This window comes from Homarus americanus, unplaced genomic scaffold (genome assembly GCF_018991925.1).
Source record: "Homarus americanus isolate GMGI-L3 unplaced genomic scaffold, GMGI_Hamer_2.0 scaffold5589, whole genome shotgun sequence".
Lineage (NCBI taxonomy): Eukaryota > Metazoa > Arthropoda > Malacostraca > Decapoda > Nephropidae > Homarus > Homarus americanus.
This window is the reverse complement of record NW_024736650.1, coordinates 7,636,190-7,661,849: the sequence shown is the minus strand read 5'-3', so window position 1 is coordinate 7,661,849 and position 25,660 is coordinate 7,636,190. Positions and strand designations below refer to the sequence as shown.

Sequence of the window (25,660 nt, the reverse complement as noted above, 5' to 3'; positions counted from 1 at the left end):
ACGTTTTTTTCTGTTTTAAAACTTCTAAAAATAAATAGAAACTGTCATTAAATTCATAACGACAAGTGTTGTTCAGTGAATGCTCAGGAACACGACCTCCAATTATAAGATGTTTTTAAAATACTGTATATATTTTTTTCAGTTCTACAGACAACTTCAAGAACACATCCAGCATGTAAGTCAAGGGATAACTGCACTTCCTATTATAATTTACAGATGTAAACACTTACTTTCGTCCAGGTGATAGTGTAGGGCTTGTGTCTGTGAGGGCCTCTACGAGTTGTTGTGGAGGGCACCTTGACCTTACACTCCAGAGTGACTGAGCGACCTTCCAGCACCGATATATATTCTTCAGGGTCACCCTCCAGCTCAGGGCGACCTACGATGATATGAATATTCTCAGACATGTTTTTATCAGTACAGGTACAGTATATAAAACTTGGACCTTATCTAGAGAGAAAATCATAGTTTAAAAGTATCCAACTGATTAGTAAGGCATACACTAGTACAGGTATTACTACTACAACATAGTGTATATAGTGTGCAGCTGGCAGTCCTTACCAATGACAATGAGGGCAGTAGTGAGCTGTGCTTCACCTGCAGGGTTGACAGCCACACACACGTACACCCCAGCATCCTCCGGCCTCACGCCCACAATGGTGACGTCTCGTCCACCAACACCCACCACCAGCCTAGAGGAGGACACAAGGGCCTGGGAGCCGTGGTACCACAGACGTCGCGGTGTGGGTGATCCTAGCAGAAACAAGGAGGCTCGAGATAAACACTTATGTAGACCATTTATATATCCTACTAAATAAGTCAGTTACCCCGAAGTAACACCGTAAGATTACCTAATACATTACTGTACTAAACTGTTGAACTGTATATCTATATCACCGGGTTCCTGCAGCAACAATTAATAATGTTGAAAGGTTACTTCATCAAACTATACTGTACATTTATCCATCATCATCCATAAAGAAAGAATTAAAGTGTACAATCCCATATTGCCACATAGTAGGTGAAATAATTAACCCGAGATCAGTACTGTACCACTAAACTATCCTGACAGAGCCAGCCTTATGTCAGATTTCTTATGATTGTCTAGCCTGAAAAAGAAAATAGTAATAAGAACATTAATTTTCTTATGGTGCATGAGCTAATACACACCCTGTATAGTATATATTATGAAGATTGACTAACCAGTGATGGGGCAGGTGAGAGTAACAGTTTGGTCTTGTGTGGTGGTGAACGTGGTGCTCACTGATGTATTGCGTGGTCGACCATCAGCAGGTAACAACGTCGCCTCAGCTCCTCCTGCAGTAGTGGATTAAATCTCATTAACTTTGATCCAGATAGAGAAATTATAACAACATGACCATGGACAAGGAACAAAGGCTGATGAATGGTAGTAAAAGTGATATCATGTACTCACCTCTTAATACAGTACAGTACTGTACTCATAAACTGTGATTGAGGATGCTGGACTTTTGGCTAATCTGGACCCTTTCCATTTAGTTAGTCCAGGACAAACAAGGTTTTAGTGTGTGTGTGTGTGTGTGTGTGTAAAATTCTAATATAAACTCATTTCTATGGCAGATATCTCACCTGGAGAGAGGACTGTAGCTTGGCCTGGCAGAGCTGTAATGTTGATCCTGGGTGGTGCTTGTACAGCAACTCTCACCATCTTGGTGTCTTTGCCGGCTGAGTTTTCTGCCACACACTGATACACTCCAGAGTCCTTCACCTCGGCTCCTGTGATCACCAGCTTCTCTCCGTCGCCCAAAACCTAAGATGGAATGATGAATTTGTTGGATGGAATATAATTTCGAAAGATATCTTTACTTCTGTGTTAACACAAGTACGTACTGTAGTGTACAATATATTGTCTATGTTCACTACCTCCATGTTATCACACAAATATTGGCAATCTAATTATTCAAACAATGACTGAAAGGTTACTGAATGTGCTGCAATTTGTTATAGTCTAGAGCACATGAATACAACTAACCTAACCTACATCCCTGCTGCAGAATTTTACAAGTAATAGTGTCACCAGGTGGTCAACATTATGTTTTCAATATTTTGTTAAATCATTTTGAAATCCAGGATTATTTAGCCACAGCTTATCCAGCGTGGCCAAGGGGGGTCATTTTTATATCCGCCACGAGACGGCTGCAAGGGATAGTAAGTGGGGGAACAGCAGAAGGCTTGGTGGCCATCGAGACAAAAAATAAAAAGGTTATACAGTAAAGACAAACTCTCTCTCTGGCTATTCATAAATGATGAGTGACAGACTGGCAAAGAAGTTCAAGAAAGATTAATAAGACGAACAGTTGCTGCATCTGGGCTTCAATTATTCTTATTAACCTTCTGAAAGTGATGCTGTTAGGGGAGCTGGAAGCATCTAAGGACTGAGAATGATATGAAACAAAGACAAGATGACTAATGAAAGTAATACCTGTAAATAGTAAAAAAGTTCACCATAATGCCTACTAGGAGGTTGGGGGAGAGGGTCCAGTGTTCTCCCTCAACAGCCCCTAAAACAGAAGTATATGTATGTATAGATTTCGATTTTCATATTTACTGACTTTTATAGAAGTCAATGGTAACCAACAACTGATGTGGGACTGGGTTAGGGAGAAGTGTTGCATAACCCTACAACTGTTGGCCTCATTCTTTTCTTCTCAAATCGTCTTTTTTTTTTTTTACAATATCCAAGTGCTTGATAGAGGGACTGATGAAAATTATCAGGAAAGAAAAATTATTTAAACCTTCATGTGATATATTAAATTTCCTAGAGTGTTGATTTACCGATTCATAAAGAGTGTGGTCGCTTACTGTGTGTTGTGGACGGTGGAGATCCTTCCCAAGGAACCACTGTCTGGTGGGTGGTGGGGAACCTTTGACCAGGTGACATTCCAGCGCAGCGTGGCCACCCTCCATCACCGTAACCACCTCTGTTCCCTCCCGAAGGTGACTGCCCCGCCTTGTACCAGCAATCAGTGGCGGTACTACATAACATTTGGTAAGTTGGGATGGCCAATAAATAAGGAGTTACATCACGTCAGTCAAGATTACAATAGGTCCAAAAATGTAACATGTCAGTTAGGCGCACATCATGTCAGCCAAAGTCACAATACGTTAAAGGTCACAGCAGCACACCAGTAAGGAACATGGAAGGACAGACATACTGAGGACAATCATAATCACAAGTCAGTTAGGACCAGTTCACCAACCACGGTGTTATCTTATCAGCTATACCCTGGAAAAGGTCAAAACTATTCTACAAATAATTACAATATAATAACTCAGAATATAACCCGCAGGCAGACAGTGTACAGTCTCACCCAAAAGTTAGTAACTCTCCCAGCCAGCTATTGCTGCACTGCCTGCTTCAGATGTTTGAAACTGTCTCAGTAACAACCAGAACATAAAATCGATACAAATAAATCTAAAGGTTCGAAGTAACAGACTCAAGTTCATACATCTGCAGCAGGCAGTGCAGCAATAGCTGGCTGGGAGAGTTAACAAACTTTTGGGTGAGACTGTACCTCCATACAATTATTTTGCGGGGTTTTAGTGACCATGACAATCAGAAGGAACGCATTAATAATCTCAAAATATACTGCTATTCATACACAGGTTAAGGCACCATACGTCACAATCAAAATCTATCTTACTCAAGGTTCATCATAAATTTTATGTCTCTACAGTAAATCAGAATAACTCACCCAGTACGTTGAGTTTGATGGGGATATCAAGGACTCCAGCAGCATTTGAGGCAATACAAGTGTACACACCAGTGTCGTGGTTGCCCACCCGTACTATCCTCAGTGTTCGTCCGTCACTACCTACGTCCACATTGCCACGCCCACTCACACCCACGATGGAGCCACCCACTGACCATATCACAGATGGGGCTGTAAAGGTGTTAAACTCATTAAAGGTCCATCAACCAAAGGAGTGTTATTTCATGACAAAAGTACAATGATAACAATTTAGGGCGGCCAGGCAATCCCGTATATTGTCCCTTATTGCATCTTATCCCGCTGTCCTGGAGAGGTGCATCAATCTCTCACGTCTGCGAGGCTCTCGATACATTACTTAAAAAACAATAAGTCGTCCAAGCTTATCAAGTTAACTGCCCCCTTTTTATGAACCAAACACCACATATATACTTTCATGAAATTAACAGTAATGTATATGTTTTCATTCATATTCAAAGCCGTTGTTGATAATGTTTATTTCTATCTATAAAACAATATGGTAAGTTGTGTCTCCAATACTACACACATCCACTATATTTCACCTGTCCTTCACCCAAGCACACACCGGACCAACTCAATAACCAATCACAAAGTGTTCTCAAAATCGTAAGTAATTGTATTATCTTCTGAATGGTCACTATACCTAACGGGTGTGGCTAGACTACATGGCACTCACTACGTCATCACACATTAGGGGGTGTATGTATGATACTGACATACTATTACACACTGACACACTAACATACACACACACTAATACACACTGACACACTAATACACACCAACACACTCACACAGTAATACTCGACACAAACTGACACTCAACACATCCACTAACACACTTAACACTCAACACATACTAATACACTCATCACACACTAACAGCCGTACACAAAAGCTTCTCAGCACTAAGAGAAAGTGTCACTGAGACAAACACACAGACATACTGATAATGAATAAAACTCACTGACAAAATCTGACAGAGACATACCAAGAGGCAACACATAACACTGAAACAAGAAGGTCATGTATAATTCACAACAAAAATCAAACCTCACTGAACTGACAAGATCGATCATGTCCACCACCACACTCGAGCTAGTCTTTCACCCCCGGCTATGACTTATAATAAACTGAATGTATTAAAAATATATATAATAATCGTGATTTTCGAAGTATATTAAGAAACTTAAAATAAAATGAACCGCTAACCAATTAAGTTTATGTAATGCGTCAGTTTCACCCTTGTAGAGTGTGCTAGTGTAATGCCCTGTGTCCATTTAAGGTACAGTTCAGTGTCCATGTATTTTGCATGTGTCAAGCCAGACAGTGCAGAATTAAATTAGTGTTACTCAGAATTTTGCACCACACTACGTAGAAAATTTGCATGTTTATTGTACATTACAGACAGCACCTAAAAACGTTTAACCGCCTGGAATATGGGCTTTGTTTATTTTCATTTTCTATAAACTTTAGGGTTCCAGTTCTCTGAAAGACATACTGCCGCACCGACTACGCCTAGCGGGAAGTGCTTTCAGGCGTCTGACCCACCAAGGGCCAAGGCCATTACAGTATTGAAGTCGCTCAATTCTCCTATAATATAAAGATATTGCTGTGCCTCTTACGAGGATTCCTTTGTTTGAAACGAAGAATATATGGTTTATTAAATTATCGATCTTGAGCTTGTTGTTGGTAACAATGTTGTCCAATGATGTTAGATTACTGTCCATAAACATTTCACCACCTCCTAGCTGGCAAAACACACACACACACACATACAGTACATCATTCGCACTATACATATGCATACAAGCCATACATACATATTCAGTCCCCCGCCACCACCACGCACACAAACACAATATTTCACCTCTAAGTTGGTAACACTGGACAACACGGTGAGCGTCGGTGACCCAACTTGACCCATCAACTGTCACAACTTTATCATGTACAACACTGAATGGAGACCCACCAAACTTGTTACGACAAAATCTTTTGTATCAACACCAAAAGCCTCTAATGTAACTTAGACCATGTCCTAGAGAAAAACTTGGGGTGGTTGTGATGAATTATGATCTATATGGATTATTTATATAAAAAAAAGTGAATGTGAGCAAGTCTGGAGAGGATAGACAGAGGGGGTGACACAAAGTAGACAGTGATGAGGGAAGGTATGGCAGGAAATAGGGTGATAGAGAGAGAGGGGGGGAGAAGGATTAGGAAGAAGGGAGTGGAACGACAGAGCCAGAATAAAGGAAAGAGGGAATAAAAAGATAAACATATCATAATGAAAAAAAGAAGAACATTCACGGTATATACACTCACTACCAGCAGCGATATCTGGCACCACCCAACATGCCTCATATATACTGTTTCACTCGGCTAACTTAACCAGTCGTCGAGTGTCAGCTGAACATGACGGTTGGATAGGAAGATTAACACAACCACTTCACTTCGTCTTCCCTCACCCATACTTTAAAAGTTTACAGGACTGGTAAGCGGTGCTCTAGTTCAGAACATACTGTGTAACTTTCAATATTCTGTGCTTAGTTTTAATACTGTCAGCTTTAGTTAGGGTAAGATTAAGATAGGTGAAGTAAGGTCAGAGCACGAGTGATTAAGTTAGATTAGTTAAGATCAAGTTAATTGTGGTTAGGTTAAGGAAGGTAAGTTTTGGGTCAAGTATGAACCACGTGTGGGATAGACGAGTCATGTATTAAATTAATTAATGACCATAAACTATGATAACTCAGATCACTACGTTCAGTCCATCCTCACCACTAACTTATTCACTTGGTACGTATATAAGTGTACAGTACACTCAGAAATGAATTATGTAAGACAATAGTCACATTATACTAAGGTACAGTCTAGAATTGTGTCAATTTTGGTACACGAGTTAATAAAGTACATATACAACGCCTAACCTAACTCATACTCCATTATCCAGTAACATAATATTTCGTAATTATCTCTGGACGCATAATGTAAATTAATGAACATGATAATTTATGCAAGAAAAATATTTTATCAGGTCAGGTCTGAGTGCAATATTCGCCAATAAAATCTTGACTGGTAACATTAGTTTGTATCATCAAAATACAGGTCTCCCCTCCATTAACTTAAAAAAACATTTACGCTGTAAATAGTGCAATGGTTACCTCTTATTTTTATTAGGAAAATGTATGTTAATTTTGTGTTCCAGTGTATTAATAGTTTTAAATGTTATTTTTTAAACTAGTGAGTGTATTATTTGGCCGATTATATTTTTGAAGGCACTTGGAACTTTGAAGCCCGGAGCAAGTAATGTCTCGTTCCCACTCCGAAAAAGTGAGTTGGCAATACTAATTATAGTAGGGTTGCCATACGTCCGTATTTTCCCGGACATGTCCTCCATTTAGGTCTCGAAATCTTCATCCGGAAATAATTTTTAAAATTCTTCAAAAGTCCGGAATTTCAGCTTCCATCATTTTCGCCACGGAAAAAAACATGAAACTGTAATGACGAGAGAGAGAGACAGAGAGAGGGGAAGTGGAAACCGTAGAGATCTCGTTCAGTTTTCGTCAGCTGATAAGTCACGTGTACGCCTGTACGGTGTTGTCAACTTAGCTGTCATATATTTGATTGATAAGGGGGTAGAAGTTGATGATGTGAAGTTTTGACCAAGTTAGTAACCTGAAGCAGTTTCTGGAAAATTTCAAGAGCGATGAAGAATTTAGTAATCTGCCAACACATAAAAAGTGGACCAGATACTTTGATAAATCAAAGAACATGAATGCCTCTCAGAATTGCTAAGAATTGCACAATTCTTCTTTGCTATATCATCTCACAATGCAGATGTAGAAGGAGTTTTTTCACTGATGCAAAGTCAATGGACAAAGGAAAGGAACAAATTGAGTGTTGAAACAATGAAAGGCATTCTGACTGTACAGTACAACTTCCGAGAAACATCTTGCAGTGACTTCTATACCTTTCTAAAGAGCAATCGGCCAATACTGAAAAAGATCCGATCTAAAGAAAAGTATGCATGGGCACATCAAGTCACACACACAGTGGGGGAAGAAGACTGCAGCTAAGGGAATGAAGATATTCAGCCTTAAGCAAAGGTAATTTTTTTATTATTTTTAAGATTTCTATACCATGTATGTAGTATATTAGCCTACATTAAAAACACAATGCAATACAACGATACTGGTGTATATATATATATATATATATATATATATATATATATATATATATATATATATATATATATATATATATATACACAGTATATACATATATAATCAACACCTCAACCCGCCAGGATTCGAACCCCGGCCCACGAGCCCTTGACTGTGACCAGGAACAATAAAAAATATATATATATATATATATATATATATATATATATATATATATTAATGCTATGCAAATATGCAAAATTAATTGTCACGGCTACTTCAAGGTTACATAGCGCCAAAGTGTGTGCCGGGGGGCAGGATGTCTTCGGGAACGTCCTCTTTTTTTAATGTTCATATATGGCAACCTTAATTATAGGAAGGACCGCCCAAGGACTAAAAATAGTATTTATCCTTGGGACAATCCGCCATAAACTTTCTTTAAATATGCTTGAGGGTAACCGGGACACCACAACACTGTGGTGGTAAATAATGGTGACTGAGGATGGGCTACAATGAGCCCCAAAAAATCACGGACACATTAAACACAAACACATACACAAAAGCTCTCCGCAATTATACTTTTATAAGAATTATGAATTTACAAGTATTTTATCATACTTAGTATTGGCTGTTACTTTTTCTATCACTCTTACACCATTCCGGCTCCTCCCACACACACATGCACGAATAAAAAGAAAATTAATACTATTGAACATGACCGCTCTTCCACATGTGCTTATTTCTTTTCTTCTCGTTATTTTTTTTCTACTCATGGGGGCTATATTGAAAACGATCACCACATAAATTAAACATTCAACAATCTTTCTCATAGTGGATTTTTTTGTCACTGTTCAGAGATCCACGTGTTTGATAATAATTATAGCTTCATTTCTTTTACTTTTATCCTCTTCACCACTGATCGACTCGTTAGCCGCTGGGGCGATCGATCACGTCTCTGTTGGCAAATACTGGGCATGCACTGGCTCCTGAATGTATCTGAACCTGCTCCAGTGCTTGTCAAGTCAGGTCTTGAAAGAGCTCACACTCGGTGTCGTCACAACACGCTCTGGCAGATTGTTCCAGTTCACAACTCTCACTCCGAAAAAGTTACCCCTCACAGTTTTCTGGGCTTGTGGCTTCTTCAACCTTGAGCTGTGACCCCTTGTGGATCGAGTGTCCGCCAGCTCCAGGTAAGGGCACTCGACTGGGTAGTGCCCTTTGAGATGCTTATACTGTACACCTCAATTAGGTCTCCCCTTGCCCGTCTGTAGTATAAGCTAGGCAAGTTCAGGTGCCGTAGTGCAGGCACCAGTCTGGTGCCTAGTATATCTCGGGGAAGCACTTTACTCTTGAAGATTGTTACGAGGGACGGACCGTCTAGATATCTGAACGACCTTCTTATAAGACCTAACAATTCAGTTGTAAATGACAGGTGTGGCGCTCATTATCTTTATTATACAGTAATATTACATAACCATTCGTAGGACGTGCTCATATTTGTGCTGTAACGTCTATTATGTTTCAATTATTACTGATGTTTGCCGGCCGGGACTGTTGACACACACACACAGTCATCAAACCTATAATTACTGGGGTCTTAATACTGAAATTTAACCTGGTGGGCGTTAGTCTTTACTTATTTTTATTAGTTATTTATTTCACAAGCCGTTCGGGCGGTTAGGCTTCTGAATAGATAAGTTGTGTGGAATAATTTATCTTCTCGGTACTTTTAACTTTACTAATATTTGTTTTATTTATTTTTTTTTTTTGCGGGCCTTTCATTACCTTGTTACTTTATTCTAGACGTCTCAATAGTAATTGCGATATCATTTCCAGCCAACCATAACTCGGTATCGAGTATTTTATAAACTTCAATTCGACAATAACGCCAATGGCTTAAGAACATCATGGAAACTAAAACCTTTTCAGGTCAATTACAAATATATGCATATTGGTTCCATACAAGATACTGGGAGTTTAGTAGGATCGGATTCGGATGGGGGAGTGTTGCCAACTATGAAACTACCGAAACGTGAGTTTTCCCCAATATTCAGGCTTCTTATTGTAAAACTAAACCCCCACATTTTCTACTTTTTTTTTTAGGGGGAGGGTGTTTCATGGCTTTCCTCGGTCCACCACGGACGACCATATTCAAGTAACCAATAATGACCGCCCCACTCTTGCAACCATTAAGGTCTATAGTCAACCCAATCTACAGTAACACTAATAAAACTTAATACATTTTGACCACACCTAACATAATGGAAATTAACCATGTCAATAAATGCATTAATTACCATCGTAATATGGCCAATAGTGTAATTACCAAAAAATTTTGTACTTCTGCACGGGGCCGAGCATGGGCGGATTGAGGAATATCAAGGGGGGAAGGTCCAAGAAGCTGTGGGTGGGGGGAAGATGGCGAACACAATGAACCCACCCAGTTGTTGTTGTTTTTTGGTGGGCGATTTAAGCCCCCCCCCCCCCTTTTTTTTTAAACCTGACCATTATTATCGGCATTTTGAAGCCATGTACTGTACACTTGATATTAGGAGATATTCTGAGGTCAAAAGTTATTACTTTTTACTATACAAAAACGCCTGAGTACAACACTATTAAAAAAAAAGTTTAAATTTTCTGATGAAAAGGGGGTACTCCATTTATCACATTATTTACACAGTAAAACCTGTCAGTTACAACTGTCTTGTGTGGCAGTAAATCTCAACGTCAAAAGTGGGGAGACATAACCTAACACTCACGTCAATAAAAGATGCCCGAGACTGTTACACTGTTTGTTGGTATTCTTCAAATAAGTTTAGAATTATGTTAAGTTATTCATTGTGTTTTCTTCATGTATATATTCAGACTGACAATTTTTTCTGTAACAGTTTCTATCCATAAGAATTCTACTACGCAAAAGCAAGTCAGCAACAAATGTTTAGAAATATATACATGCATTAATATATGTGCCTACTTTACCTGATACATTTTCACACACACACACACTGACGCTAATTACCACAGGGTCAAAATCACAACCTACTTCAGGCATCACGCAACACACAAACACAAAATTGCCAGAGTAAACATTCGAGACAGTGATTTCTTGACTTTCTGCAACCTTTATGAAGATAAAAACAAAAGAACTTCCAAGAAAGAGAGGTAAACACCAATAGAAAACACTTCTCATGGCTCGGGCAAACACAACCTGTTGACAAGGTGCTATTGGGAGCCATTACTATAGCTTCAATTCGCACCACAGTACCACAACCAATGTCATAATCTTCAATCACAATAATCAATACTGATGTCAAGGTACACTGCCAACAATACTGAGTGACTCAATAACTGACCAAAACTAAATATATTGATTTACTTTCATACATAATGAACACATGGGTCGCTCCTTCTACCCCAGGCAACTCACCCAAAAGACCACAGTTACTAAAAACTTCACGAGGTAACGTGCTAAATAGAGGTTAACTCATCCATTGTACTGAGAATCCTTATGTCATGTCTTAACGGATATCTTCCCATCATGTGACACGACGCTATATGAGCTTTAACACCCTACGATACCTCCATTATGCACTGAAAACAATTGTACTGTTTTCAAAACTTCAAAATACACACACACACATATATGTATATATATCATATCATCACTTGTGTGTGGAAGCAAAACATTTCATAGAAGGGGAAGATAATGTTCGATTTTCGAGAATTCTGGTTTTCTGTGACCCAATTTTGAGGATATGTACAGTAGGGGGTCAAAAATCTTGAACACTTAGCAATATCTGGCATCTACTTCTGAGTTATACACATATGATTGGGATATACTAATAACACTACTTGTCATCACATATTATGCCTGAACCACAAAGTGGGATAAAACTCTCCTTAATACCAAAGATCTTCGGGTACTCACATGCCAAATACGTACTGTCAAGCGTTCAAGACTTTTGACCCCGACTGTACCTGTACAGTAGTGTCAATCTTAGAGGATGCCTCTCCACATCAGGTTGATGGCTCTAATTTAGTCTCCTGTTATTGTACAGTAACGCTTTCATAAAAAATTCTGAGCAAATATTTGTGTTTGATAATACAGTATTTTCTATATGAATATTTTCAAAAAATTGGTAAAATGACTAAATTTTGTCAGACATTTACCAGAGTCAAGAAAATATAAACATCATCCAAAAGTATATATGGGCAGAATTTTATCTGGGGAGATGTTTGTCCCCTTGAATAACTGGGGTCTGATTTGTAAGTGGAACCTGGGGATGCGCCTATTTTTGTGAGGGACAGCCATGATAATGATGAAAATGTTGCGCTGAAGGTGAAAAAATGTCTGAAAATTACAAGCTTGTGGCCCCTGCTAGACACCATTTGGGCAGATCCAAATCCTCCTAAATAATTTTTTTCCTATTCTGGTTGGGGGGGCACGGCACATGTTGGGCTCATGTCACCTTAGTTATGCCACTGTCTCTATTGCAAATCCATCAGTTGCTCAAAATCTTTTCCTGGGTTTTAGAACTAGTAAATCTACATACAGTACTACAGTTGGAACATTTCTGAGGGCACAAGCATTTGTTTACTTTTACCTTTATCCTCTTCACCACTGATCGGCTCGTTAGCCGCTTGGGCGATCGGTTGGCAAAATTACTGTTGGCAAGTACTGGGCATGCGCCGGCTCCTGAATGTACCTGAACCCGCTCTAATGTTGATCAAGTCTTGTCTTGAAAGAGCTCACACTCGGTGCCGTCACAACACTCTCTGGTAGATTGTTCCAAGAGTTTACAACTCTCACTCCTAAAAAGTTTGCCCTCACAGTTTTCTGGACCTGCGGCTTCTTCAATCTTGAGCTGTGACCCCTTGTGGGACGAGCGTCCGCCAGCTCCAAGTAAGGACATTCGACTGAGTAGTGCCCCCTGAGATGCTTATACACCTCAACTAGGTCACCCCTTGCCCGTCTGTAGTATAAGCTAGGCAAGTTCAGGCGCTCCAATCTCTCAGGGTAGCTGAGGTGCCGAAGTGCAGGCACCAGTCTGGTGGCCCTCCTTTGAACATTTTCAACTAACTGACAGTCCCTAGCATATCTCGGGGACCAGACGGGGTGACAGTACTCCAGATGGGGAAGCACTTCACTCTTGAAGATCGTTACGAGGGACGGACCGTCTAGATATCTGAACGACCTTCTTATATGACCCAATAATTTATTTGCCTGATTTACCTTCTTCTCGCAATGGCCCGAGAACTTCAGCTCATTGTCAACATACACACCTAGGACCTTCTCACATTCAGTCTCAACTAGTGCAGTTTCTTCATCCCGTTGGGACATATGATACGCCTCCTTACCGTTGGTACGCCCCAGGTGCATCCTCTTACACTTCGTGACATTGAATCTCAGCAGCCATTTCTTCGACCATTCGTGGAGCCCACAGAGGTCCTTCTGCAGCTCTTCACAGTCATTGGACATCATACTGTCTCAATAATAATATCACTTGGTTTTATGACAAATATGGTAGCACCTTCCTGTTTTTTATATTTCAGAGACTATTGTTGTACCATGGCTATAAGTGTGAGGTGTAGGTGGCAGGTGTTGGTAGTGGTGATGGCTGTGGCTCGCTGGGTACTGCCCATGGTAGGGGCCCATCCCCGTGTCGTCCAAATGATGCAAGACGTTATCACTCACAAGAAGTGGGATTATGTGACTCTCCTCTACACCAACAACAACCGTAAGTTATTGGGTCTCCTTGAGGCTAAACAATTCCATTCCTGGCTTCCTGAATATCAAATATCTACCATGATCTTAACCCACCATGCTGTCATCCAGTATGCCTCCCATTAATAAGGACAGGTGAGGTGTGGTGAAGTGAGGTTAGGTTAGTAAGGCGAGTGTAGGCGAGGATTAGTGGAGGATGTTTGTAATGTCAAAGTGTGCACCACAGGTTTAGTCCCTCAAATCTAGGACTCTTCACCTAAACGTTTTTGAGCATTTTTTTCCGGATTCCTGCAAGGTTACAGGTCATCCAAGTTACCCCAGGCCTACCAAGACACTCAAGTTTTGCTTCCACACACTGCCTCACTCACACAAACTCAGATGAATGTTTGTTTTACTTCTTAATTATCAAAATAATATCTATTCATAAGTTGCAAGTTCCATAATAATGAGTTAAATGATTTTATATCCCAGCTGCTTCTAGTGAGTAAACATTTGCCACAAGTAGCGAGTTCATAAATAATTTTTGTCTCAGTAAATAAATAGCCCTATACCCCGATTATCTTTATTTATATTATTGTGAAACTTCTTATAAAAAATATCCTGCAATGTAATTTTTTCCCCTGTTCAAAGGATATGCAAAGTCTGCAGTGGTGTAAGGAAATGAAATCCCATATAGTATTTAGTTTGTGGACATCCTTAGTACCAAGACTCAGGAGTACTGTGACTGCTGTTGTTATATTTTACTTTAGCGTCAGAATTCATCCACGTTAACTTTGGCTTTGTTTACTGGTTGGTGAAGGTCATTCATCATAGCCTTTATTCTCAACATGTTAATATTTCATCTTAATCTGTTGATGTTAACACCTGCCTGTCAGTATTACTGTACACTGTGAATTTATGGTGGTGATGGATGTCCTCCATCACCACCACCATTATACATCATGGTAGTAGTACTGTTGTGGTGATGTACACTACTAGCATAATATAGTACATGGTGATAATAATCACACACACACACACACACACTACCATGAAACTTTTATGGTGGTACCATAATACTTACAGTTGTGGCATCATAGGAAGTGAGAAAATTTGTGGCTGATGGGGATATATCACTTAGACCAGAAGAATCTGTGTGATCATTCTGTACAAGCATCTACCTTGAGGAGATGCCAGACGTGTCCATCGGCAACACATTTTCTCACTTCCTATGATGCCACAACTGTACCTGGTTGCAATACAATGCTGACATAAAACAAATGGTGACCCACGACATGCGGTAGTGAAGCAGCAGATGTCATTGGCAGATACCATGACGACGATAGAGGCATCAGAGGTGCTGGCTGGGCTGGTTAGCTCCATGTCTGCCGCCATCATATACCTCCCCAACCTGCAGCAACTCTCCCTCGGCTTCACATAGTCAGTACTGTACTCACACATGATGCTCATTCAACACATATATAAGTGAACCTGCACCTCCACCACGGTGATGTATGACTATAATAATGTACAGTACAGTGCTTATACCAACAGTCACCGTAGTAGTAATGACACCGTAGTACTAGTTTAATACTTGTTTACATTCGATCACTATAAGTACGAGTTATAAAAAACGTCAATTCCAGCCTATTATGACATTAATGCTGAAGTAGTAAATCAGTGTCCCAATCTTCAAGTAAGTTTTATCACAATATTTTAACTTTTATGACATTTAATGTAAACAGTATGAGGAATATGAAGTAAACAACATCTCTCAGCTGAAGCAAACTTAAAAATAAAAAAGAGTAAAATATGTCTGTCCTAAAGCACAGCTAACGTGGCGCTCTCCTCTGACAACAGCAGCGGTGGTGATACATGGACCAACATAAACATACGACAGCCTCACTACAGAGCACAGTTCATCACCATCTGGGACAATGAAGGACACGCAGCTGCCTTCATGAACAAGGTCAGCAATTCCTTTACTTAAACTATAGATGAAATTATTGTTTTTTATCCTCAATACACTTCATATAATAAAACTTTTTAATTGACAACCCTTGTAAACACTTCTTCAACACAGTATAAATATATCCTCACGTACAGTATACGTACATGGAGAATATCGGCAAGTTAGGATGAGAACAGTGAAGGTAGGGTGAATGGTGGAACACTAATACAGGAGGGAGTGCATGGTGGAACACTAATACAGGAGGGAGTGAATGGTGGAACACTAATACAGGAGGGAGTGCCTGGTGGAACACTAATACAGGAGGGAGTGCATGGTGGAAGACTAATACAGGAGGGAGTGCCTGGTGGAACACTAATACAGGAGGGAGTGCATGGTGGAGCACTAATACAGGAGGGAGTGCATGGTGGAACACTAATACAGGAGGGAGTGCCTGGTGGAACACTAATACAGGAGGGAGTGCATGGTGGAACACTAATACAGGAGGGAGTGCATGGTGGAGCACTAATACAGGAGGGAGTGCCTGTGGAACACTAATACAGGAGGGAGTGCATGGTGGAGCACTACCTGAGGACAGGAGGGAGTGCATGGTGGAACACTAATACAGGAGGGTGCCTGGTGGAGCACTGCATGGTGGAGCACTAGGAAGAACTACTACAGTGCACAGGAGGAGGAGTGGAACATGGTGGAACACTAATACAGGAGGGAGTGCATGGTGGAGCACTATACAGGAGGGAGTGCCTGGTGGAACACTAATACAGGAGGGTGCATGGTGGAACACTAATACAGGAGGGAGGTGCATGGAACACTAATACAGGAGGGAGTGCCTGGTGGAACACTAATACAGGAGGGGAGTGCATGGTGGAACACTAATACAGGAGGGAGTGCATGGTGGAACACTAATACAGGAGGAGTGCCTGGTGAACACTAATACAGGAGGAGTGCTCAGGAGCACTAATACAGGAGGGAGTGCATGGTGGAACACTAATACAGGAGGGAGTGCATGGTGGAACACTAATACAGGAGGGAGTGCCTGGTGGAGCACTAATACAGGAGGGAGTGCCTGGTGGAACACTAATACAGGAGGGAGTGCATGGTGGGGCACACTAATACAGGAGGTGCATGGTGGAACACTAATACAGGAGGGGAGTGCCTGGTGGAACACTAATACAGGAGGGTGCATGGTGGAACACTAATACAGGAGGTGCCTGGTGGAACACTAATACAGGAGGGAGTGCATGGTGGAACACTAATACAGGAGGGAGTGCTGGTGGAACACTAATACAGGAGGGAGTGCATGGTGGAACACTAATACAGGAGGAGTGCCTGGTGGAGCACTAATACAGGGGAGTGCTGGTGGAACACTAATACAGGGAGGAGTGCATGGTGAAACACTAATACATGAGGAGTGCCTGGTGGAACACTAATACAGGAGGGAGTGGGTGCACTAATACAGGAGGGAGTGCATGGTGGAACACTAATACAGGAGAGTCATGGTGGAACTAATACAGGAGGGAGTGCACTGGAGGGAGTGCCTGGTGGAGGAGGAGTGCATGGTGGAACTAATACAGGAGGGAACACTAATACAGGAGGGAGTGGTGGAACACTGTGCCTGGTGGAACACCAAGTGCATGGTGGAACATTAAACGTATGGAACAGAAACAAAGACATTGATTGGAGAAGAATGCTCTAAATTTTCAAGCTACAGAAGTGAGTTACACGAGAGGTACAGTACGTTTAAGGTTGTCAAAGAGGAAGATTAAGAAACAGTGAAGAGTATCTCTCATGGTATAAGGCAGAGAGCATTGAAAGTGTATGCTGTGTAGTGGTAGATGGGATGAGGGGGTGAGGACAATGTGAGGGATGCAAGACGCAAAGATGGTAAAGAGAATGTATGGGTAGAAATGTGGAGAGGTGGAAAAGTATACAGGAGGTATGTATTGAAAAGAAGTCCTGGAGACTTTTCTCATTGTAGGGTTGATGCATCATAGATAAGGGGAAAATCTGGTAAAAAGTTTTAGCCTTTTGTGAATAAAGTTATATGGCTAAAGCCTGATGTTTAAAACTTTCTCTTCCATGTACTGTTATGATGAGCCAGGCTGGCCATCTGGGACTGTTTACCCAGCAGCAGGAGTGGCTTATCCTCCTGCCTCACAACACAACAATTTATGACATGGAAAATCTTCTCAAAGACGCCGAAATCTTTATTGATAGCGAGGTAAAATGTCTTAGTTAGGAGATACATTACTGCACTTAATACAGGAGTCAACATCAAGTTATGAAAAAATCTTGAAAAATAGGTAAAAACTTTTAAAATCTATGCTGAAATTTTCATTGTGTTTGTTGACACACAGGTACTAGTGTGCAGTTATGACAGCAAAATGGAGTCCTTCATATTAAGGGAAGTGTGGCGTGGGGGGCGGGGCCAGCCCTTCCAAGAGGGCTCCTGGGGTATGTGGTCAGAAGAAAAGGGACTGGTCACAGCACCAATGAACAACAAGTATGAGCGACGCAAGGATCTAAGGGGCTTTCATCTACGTGTTGCCACCATTGTGGTGAATATTTAGGAGGTTTTCATCAAGTTGCAGTGTATACAGTACCCTGTATATACTGTACTTCAGATGCCTGTGACAGTATGTTACTGAAGAATGAACTAGTCCTGCTTTTAGTGTCCTCAACTCTTTTATTTCTGAGAGTTCTGTCTCTCTCTGGTTACCACAACCGTGCCAGAGTAACATAATGGATTACACTGTGACTACTTTCCTCCCAGTGTTGGAATATTTCACAACTCAGTTTTTGCTCTTATCCTCCATATTACAGGCCTACGTACTTATCATTTCTTCCAGCACACACACACACACACACTTCTCTTGAGGATACTAACCTACAGCATGAAAATTCATGAAAAAAAAAACTTTTACCATCTTTTACAGACAAATTCATTACTGGCTTTCAGTTTCTTCAGTAATACTGTATCCCCATTATACCAGCCACCTATGTCAACATCCCCGAGTTTACTCTAACTAGTAACTTCTTGAAACTATCACATTTTCAACTTTGTTGGTGTTACAGCAGTAACACACATCACTCTCACCACATCTCTGGACCGGACACACGTGAGAAGGGTGTAATCCAGTGTGACACTACCAACATCACAGGTTTCCTCCTGTACTAACACTGTACAAATAAAGTTCATCACAAAGAACAGACCAACTGCCTGAACGGCTAGTAACTGATAAGTGGTGAAATGGTAAAAATAAATAAATAAAATACTGTTTTACCTATAACACAATAATTAATGTCACAAATAAAATTTATTCTCATTGTGTGTAGTAATGTGGACCAAGTTTACCTTCTGAGCTCGTGGAGTTCATTAAAGAGGAAGGTTTAAGATGGTGGAACTGAGTATTACAGGTCTTCCCCAGACTATGCCGTATGAGAGCCTTGTGGCAGACCAGCAGCTGCAGAATTTCCGAGAGGGTTATGTGGTAGATGTGTGGCACACACTACAAGAGCAACTCAACTTTACGTAAGTGTATGACAACTATGACATGTATCCACAAACATAAACATGTAGAACCTAAAGCTGCAGTCTTCTTGCATCAAGAGTACAGTACTATACTGTACTCTGTAGCTCAGAAGACTGTACTTTATATCAGTTACTAAATATTTAGTGACACCTTTAATCTGGTGTTGTACATTTTCAAGTGATAATACATTATGCATCTAGTGACCTGGACCTCTGACAGTAAGCACAGTTTTACTGAAATACCTTTATTGATGCATGAATTTTCTTCTCAAGATAGTGTTCACTCTCCTTTAACCACGACTCTTGAATTCGGTATTGTGCACTTTACCAAGAGATGATATATACACTATCCGCGTGAACTTTCATCAAAATATCTGTACTGATACAGTGATCCCTCGGTTAACGAGCGCCTCGGTTGACGAAATTTCGGTTAACGAATTACCTTCCATAAGATTCTTCACTTCGTTTAACGAGCAAACCCTCGGTTAACGAATTCCTTACGAATTTTTCCCAACATGTTTTCGCCTGCATTTGACTGCCCACCAGCTGTAGTATTAGTCCGCCAATACAGTAATCGGTTTTAGGGCTTAAATTCCTTACCATTTTAGTAAATATCAAGAAGGTTGTTCTATTCAATAATTTTAAAAGTTTTATATTAAATTTTTTAGTCATTTTAACAATTATTGAACATAAGTGAAGTACAGGAAACTAGTTTTATGCACGCCAAACAGCCACTCAACACACCAAGCTTGGCGTCAGTTTGTTTACCAGTTCAGAGGAAGAAACATCTTTTTTGAGACTCTTCAACATAAACGCTTTTTTTCTATATTTCCTGCCAAATTACTGTATTGGTCATTTTGAAATATATTTTACATATTGATAATATAAAGCGCAGTGCAGTGTTGATTTAAAGAAAATAATCTTGAATTACACCAAGTGAACTAAAATTTTATGGGTGAAATGGCAGCATGGGGTGACTTCTCTTCCACCCCAATGCCTTCTCTTCTCCCTTCTCCTCCACCCCCATTCTAATTCCCATCATTATCATCATCATCAACCAGGAGCCTTCTACATGCACACCTCAAAGTAAGTGTACTTTACTGCATTTATTTTTAGTTTGTATGTAATTTTCGGTGAGCTGGAACCAATTACCCAAAAACCCATTGAAACAATGGTTTCGGTTAACGAATTTTTCGGTTAACGAGCAACCTTCTGGAACGAATTGTGCTCGTTAACCGAGGGACCACTGTACATGATAACACCAGATGTCTTCATTAATAGTTACTCTGAGGTGTTAACTACACGGTAACACCATAGGCAACACTTCAACCAGTCTCTCTCAACTGAAGGCTTTAACGAATGCAATAACATCTCATTGCATTTTCTTCAGAGAGAATACGTGATCTCGTTCACCTCAGGTACACCGCAACCAACACACTGTTTGGATCACTACAACCTGATGGTGTAACTTGGAATGGTATGGTGGGAATGCTTCAGACTGATGACGCTGATGTGGCCGTGGCGCCGCTCTCCATCACCAAGATCCGCTCCATATCTATTGACTTCACCATACCAATACAGATAGTCAGGTAGGAGGTAACAAGAGTAGGTCCCTCCCATCAGTTAAGATTCCTTCTTATTGCCATTACCAGAATTAATGGTCCTTTTTATTCAAACATGAAAGTTCAGGTTCTCTTGAATTTTTTTCACATATACAACACCACAGAACCAAAATAACATGTTAAACAAACAGCAGCATATAGCTTTATCATTAGATCTGTACTGTTTATTTTCTTTAGTTAATGTTGACAGTGCCCAGTACAGTACGTGTCAATAATGTACAGTACAGCATTGACCTATCGCTTGACTGGCTTGTAACATAAGCGACAATTATGATAAGTTTCTTCAAAATGTATCCAAGATATTAAACTTTCATCATTGTGTCTTTACTTGACTATTACATCACTTGGCCTTCCCTAGTACACGTCTGTACATCCGTCGGCCGATACTGGAAGGTACTTGGACACTCTATGGCCAGCCTTTTGGCGGGTACCTGTGGATGTGTATTCCTGTCTCCATTGTGGTGTGTGGTAAGTATCTTCATCATCATCAACATCATCCAGCTGATATAAATTGGACAACATCATATTTAATCTTCATATACACCTCCATACCCAGGCCTACCTCAGATGTACATGCTCTGTAGCTGCCCAAACTTCTGTATATACTATGAGCCCCATAAATATACTTTTAATAACCTTTGGCATACAGATTACACAATTATGTTCTTACCACATAAACTCATGTACAATTTGTGGAATAACATTGCGTATTTCTCACAGCGGGAATGTTATGGGGGCTGAACTGGTTAACTGTGTACCTGAAGGTGAATGACCACATCATCCTGCCCCTCGAAGCTCTTTGGATCATGTTCTCTGGCCTGGTGCAGCAGTGTGAGTGTTACTTCATCAACAGTGGTAGAAGGTTGATACAAAATTATATATATCTATTAGTGTAACAAATGGTATTGATAGAATATAAGAGTTTTCATGCCACAATAATTAGATGGCCTGTTTATTTACTACCATACTGTACTGAGAGATGAGAATGAAAGCTAAATAAACTTATGGTAAAGTCGCCCACAAAAGTCCTGCTGCCTCTCCTGCTATTCCACGAACCTAAGATTCAGACTCATGAATCCATAATAGTAGACACTAATGCACTGTTCATAAATGCTTCGGATTTGCAAGTCTGAATCTCAGGGCTCGTAGTTTAGGAGGAAAGGCGACAGGATTTTTGTGGATGACTGTATATGAGATAAAAAGAATCCCTTCGTTCACTTGTGTAAAACCGATTTTTATATACAAATATTTACTTTAGCAGATCTTCCTTACAGTAAAAAAAATATTAAAAGGTTATCTTCTTTTATATCTAATGCTAATATTAACCATCATATTTACAGCGACAGTCATTGACCCTCGTCCTGTGTCTGGTAAAATTGTCTTCTTCTCGGGGATGTGGATGGGTATGATTCTATTAACGTGCTACTCGGCCATCCTGGTGTCCATCCTCACCACTCGCCAGCCAAAACTCCCCTTCAAAGACTTCCAAGCACTGCTCGACAACCCCGACTGGAACTTGGGTGTCCGTACTAACACTGCTCTTGCCGACTCTCTTGCCGTATGTTCAACTCTAATTGTTAATAAACTACTGTAATGTACGGTAATTATTTATGTTAAGAATAAGTGTCTGTAACCTTGTTGTATGTAAACACTATCTGCTCATTGACTTGATCTCATCTGTTAGCTACCGGTAAGGTCTCTTCTAAAGCATCCTTCAAGCTCTTCAACAAGTAAAGAACCCCAGAAGAAGTCCAAAGAAAATACTTGATACTAAGTTGAAGTTAATGAAAAGTCTTGAAAACAGTGAAGTAGCTGGTTTTCTTGGCAGGTCACATCAAGTAAACAAGTCAAACATATGTGATAGCTTAAGGAGTTAATTGATTGATTGGATAAAATATCTGACGTCGTAGCCTGTGGCCATTTGATGCCCAATAGCTAGGGGAATGTATACAAATTTAGAAGCACTGTTAAACATTACTGTGATTTTAGTCAGTGTTCACAAATTTGGAAAATACGAGCTGTGTGGCGATAGCAAACATTAAAATCAGAAGGGGGTACCGCAAAGTGCTACCATTATTTGTGAAAAAGTACTGAATACCGTATACTGGGAGTAGATTCATTTATAATGTTCATTCAATAATAATTTCACGTACAGTATCAAGTTAAAAAAGAAAATACAATTCGTGTATGCATAAAAATATAATACAGTACAGTATAGAAACAACATTAAATGGTAAACTTGGGTTGTAGCTGAGAACATAACCTCCTTTCTACTATGGGAACCTGTATTCATTTATGTTGGTTTTACTTATGCCAGCCTTTTCTAGGGGAGCAACACCCTGCATCAAGGAAGGCAATCTATACATATATATCCACTCCTCAGCTGGCTCCACCAAATTCACCGATGAGACTGTCGTGGGAGCACATTGTAGGGAAGGACCCGGCCAACAATCTTCCCTCCAATAATGATGATGCTCTAACAAATGTTCTTAAAGGTACACAACTCGCATCTTATTTTATTCATTGATGATATAATCTATGTTTATCAGTCAATAAATTTCATTACACACAAACCTAAGATATGAATCATGTAAGTTTTATTTCATTCTATACTAAAGTTAACTGATGTTACAGGGAAGTACGCATTTTTTGCCAACAAGGAGTACATCATCTACCGGCTGCAGCGCAAACTACCTCTGAAACAGGCAATGGACATAGTGGATACCAACACCGACTTTCTCAAACGAGGCATTGGATTTGGGCTTCAGAAAGAATCACCGTACAAAAACCTATTTAATTATGTGTGAGTTTATGGTTATTTTTTGTGCGTTAGTTCTCTGGTCCAGTGTTGGGGTGTTAACTGAACCACCTCCCCCAATTTTCCTATCCTTCTTCTTCATCATTAAAAAACTATATAGTATTTTGTAATGTAATTCAGGTTAATAATCTCTGAATACAAAATGCTGCTACAGTACTTCTATAATCGACAGTACAGTAGTGACCTGAAGACAATAACTTAGGTCGCTCTTGCTCTCTCTCAGGTTAACAAAGATGACTCAGAAGGGCCATTTGAATCGCCTCAAGAGAAAATGGTGGCCCAACATAGACCGCAACCCTGATCCCCACTACCCAACGCCTGGATTTAATGAGGTATGACTGTCTTTGTGAGCCTTATATTACACTGAACTTAAGCATTTACAATTATGCATCACAGCTATCTGTGTCTAACGCGTTCTTGTTGTATCGAAAAACCAATGATTCATGTGAACACTTCCCTACATGCCGTAATTACCATCACTACAACATATTCGCCCTCTTCTTGTCCTGGAGAATAACAATCAAACAATAATAAATAAACAACTGATGCTTTATAAGGGTTGTAGTACTGTAAGGGTAAAATTGCCTTGAGGGATGGTCTCCGTAACAACCACAATTTAATACCACCTTTCCAGCACTGTACTTAATAGATTTTGAAAACACAAATACATGGACTCTTATGAAAGGGAATCCTATGTACAGCAAAAGTTTAGTGTGCTGTGTTTAAACCCTTCAATAATGGCAGAAATTTGATGTAGCTACAGTATTTATGGTCTCCAACAGGTATTTACTTTGTTCATCATCTTGGGTGCTGGCACCATCTTGGCAGTGGTCTTCCTAATGTGTGAATGGTTCATATACTCAAAATCAAGGAGAGTAATCAGTTGGTCATAAAGCCATACAATGAAAAGTGAGTCTTCCAAGGTGAGTGTTACTGTATACCTCTCCTGCTGCTCCATGAACATCAAGATTCAGACTTATGAATCCAAAGCATTTATGGATACAGTAATGCATCACTGTCTACTGCTTCAGGTTCACAAGTCTGAATCTTGGGGTTCGTGGAGCACCAGAAGAGACAACAGGACTTAATTCTTAACTGTGAAGGGAATAAACAATGTACCGGTATGAGAGGGAGTGTAGGGCGTCACAGTACAGGCGTCTTCATGTGACCTCAATTCCATAATGAGAATATTCAAGGCTGATATAATATAGTATTGTGTAATGTCATTTAGGCATAGCTGATATGTTACTCATATTATGGCTCTTATCACTTGGAGAAAATACTGTGAAAACAATAAAATAAATATGGAAGTAAAGAAAATTGGGAGAAAATACCATAAAAAAAATTAACAGGTCATCATGATTATTCATGATGTGGAGCGATCAGTAAGGTCGAGTTACACTTGGGAAATTTAAACTTGACACTGCTTACTAGGTTCTTATATTACACGGCAGAGCAACTGTATTAAAATAGCTATGGTTCATGTTTTATTTTTTCTTCATAGCAATAAGCTTAAACTTTTATTCAACTAAATGATGTCAAATTCACTGTTATATTTGTTGCAGGAACAGTAATATGTTTTAGAAGAGGACGATTAATTTGGTGTCCCAGAGCACGACGTCCTTCACAAACGAGGGAATCTCAACTTGACCAACATTACTACACAATTACAGTCCTGTACTTCCAAGATGGAGGTCACAACATTAAGCACACAATCACTACACCGAAGACTTTATCCAGCATAGACACAGAGCGCAAGTAGTAGCGACCCTCACCAAGACAACGATGCACGTTATAGTTTAATGTTGCACAACCAATCAGCACACAGTGACCTAGAGCTCTCAGGTGAATCATTTTTACGATACCAGGTAGTTGAGAGTCACCGTTCAGTACCACAATGAACATATACGATTGTTTGGTTACCTTTGTTAATAGTTATGTATAGAATAAAGATGCCTGCCAAGGAATGTTTTGTTTCCTATTAACACAGAATGTGCCAGAATTAAAAATAAATAAATAAATAAACAAACAATCAGAGCCAAAATACTTAAAATTGGAGTTAGAAGGAATTCAACCATAAAT

General features: G+C 40.0%; 2 protein-coding genes across 4 annotated transcripts in view; one reads left to right on the top strand and one right to left on the bottom strand.

Annotated features, from left to right (window-relative positions):
- Positions 1–25,660, bottom strand: part of LOC121872328 (hemicentin-1-like) — a 106,912-nt gene that overhangs the window by 34,380 nt on the left and 46,872 nt on the right. For all 3 annotated transcript variants that reach the window (XM_042375056.1, XM_042375055.1, XM_042375057.1), the window contains 6 exons: positions 3,735–3,923; positions 2,842–3,014; positions 1,609–1,789; positions 1,204–1,317; positions 562–753; positions 231–379 (listed from right to left, as the gene is read on the bottom strand). In XM_042375056.1, coding sequence (XP_042230990.1) covers positions 231–379; positions 562–753; positions 1,204–1,317; positions 1,609–1,789; positions 2,842–3,014; positions 3,735–3,923 — 998 coding nt within the window. The remainder of the gene's footprint in view (positions 1–230; positions 380–561; positions 754–1,203; positions 1,318–1,608; positions 1,790–2,841; positions 3,015–3,734; positions 3,924–25,660) is intronic.
- On the top strand, positions 6,181–25,541 carry LOC121872329 (glutamate receptor ionotropic, delta-1-like). Its single transcript, XM_042375058.1, has 16 exons — positions 6,181–6,264; positions 13,490–13,674; positions 14,969–15,080; positions 15,501–15,609; positions 17,708–17,827; positions 17,964–18,164; positions 19,035–19,138; positions 20,557–20,727; positions 21,119–21,228; positions 21,481–21,591; positions 22,101–22,318; positions 23,144–23,255; positions 23,395–23,563; positions 23,802–23,910; positions 24,361–24,501; positions 25,144–25,541. Exons 2-15 carry the CDS (start codon positions 13,506–13,508, stop codon positions 24,469–24,471), a joined length of 1,926 nt encoding a protein of 641 aa, XP_042230992.1. The 5' UTR covers positions 6,181–6,264; positions 13,490–13,505; the 3' UTR covers positions 24,472–24,501; positions 25,144–25,541.

What these genes read in the sequence shown, in the direction of transcription:
- LOC121872329 (XM_042375058.1), top strand. Translation starts at nt 13,506, where the DNA reads ATGGCTATAAGTGTGAGGTGTAGGTGGCAGGTGTTGGTAGTGGTGATG. An exon ending in ATACCAATACAGATAGTCAG is followed by an intron (nt 20,728 to 21,118) that starts GTAGGAGGTAAC and finishes GGCCTTCCCTAG; the next exon opens with TACACGTCTGTACATCCGTC. An exon ending in CTCTTGCCGACTCTCTTGCC is followed by an intron (nt 22,319 to 23,143) that starts GTATGTTCAACT and finishes TCCACTCCTCAG; the next exon opens with CTGGCTCCACCAAATTCACC.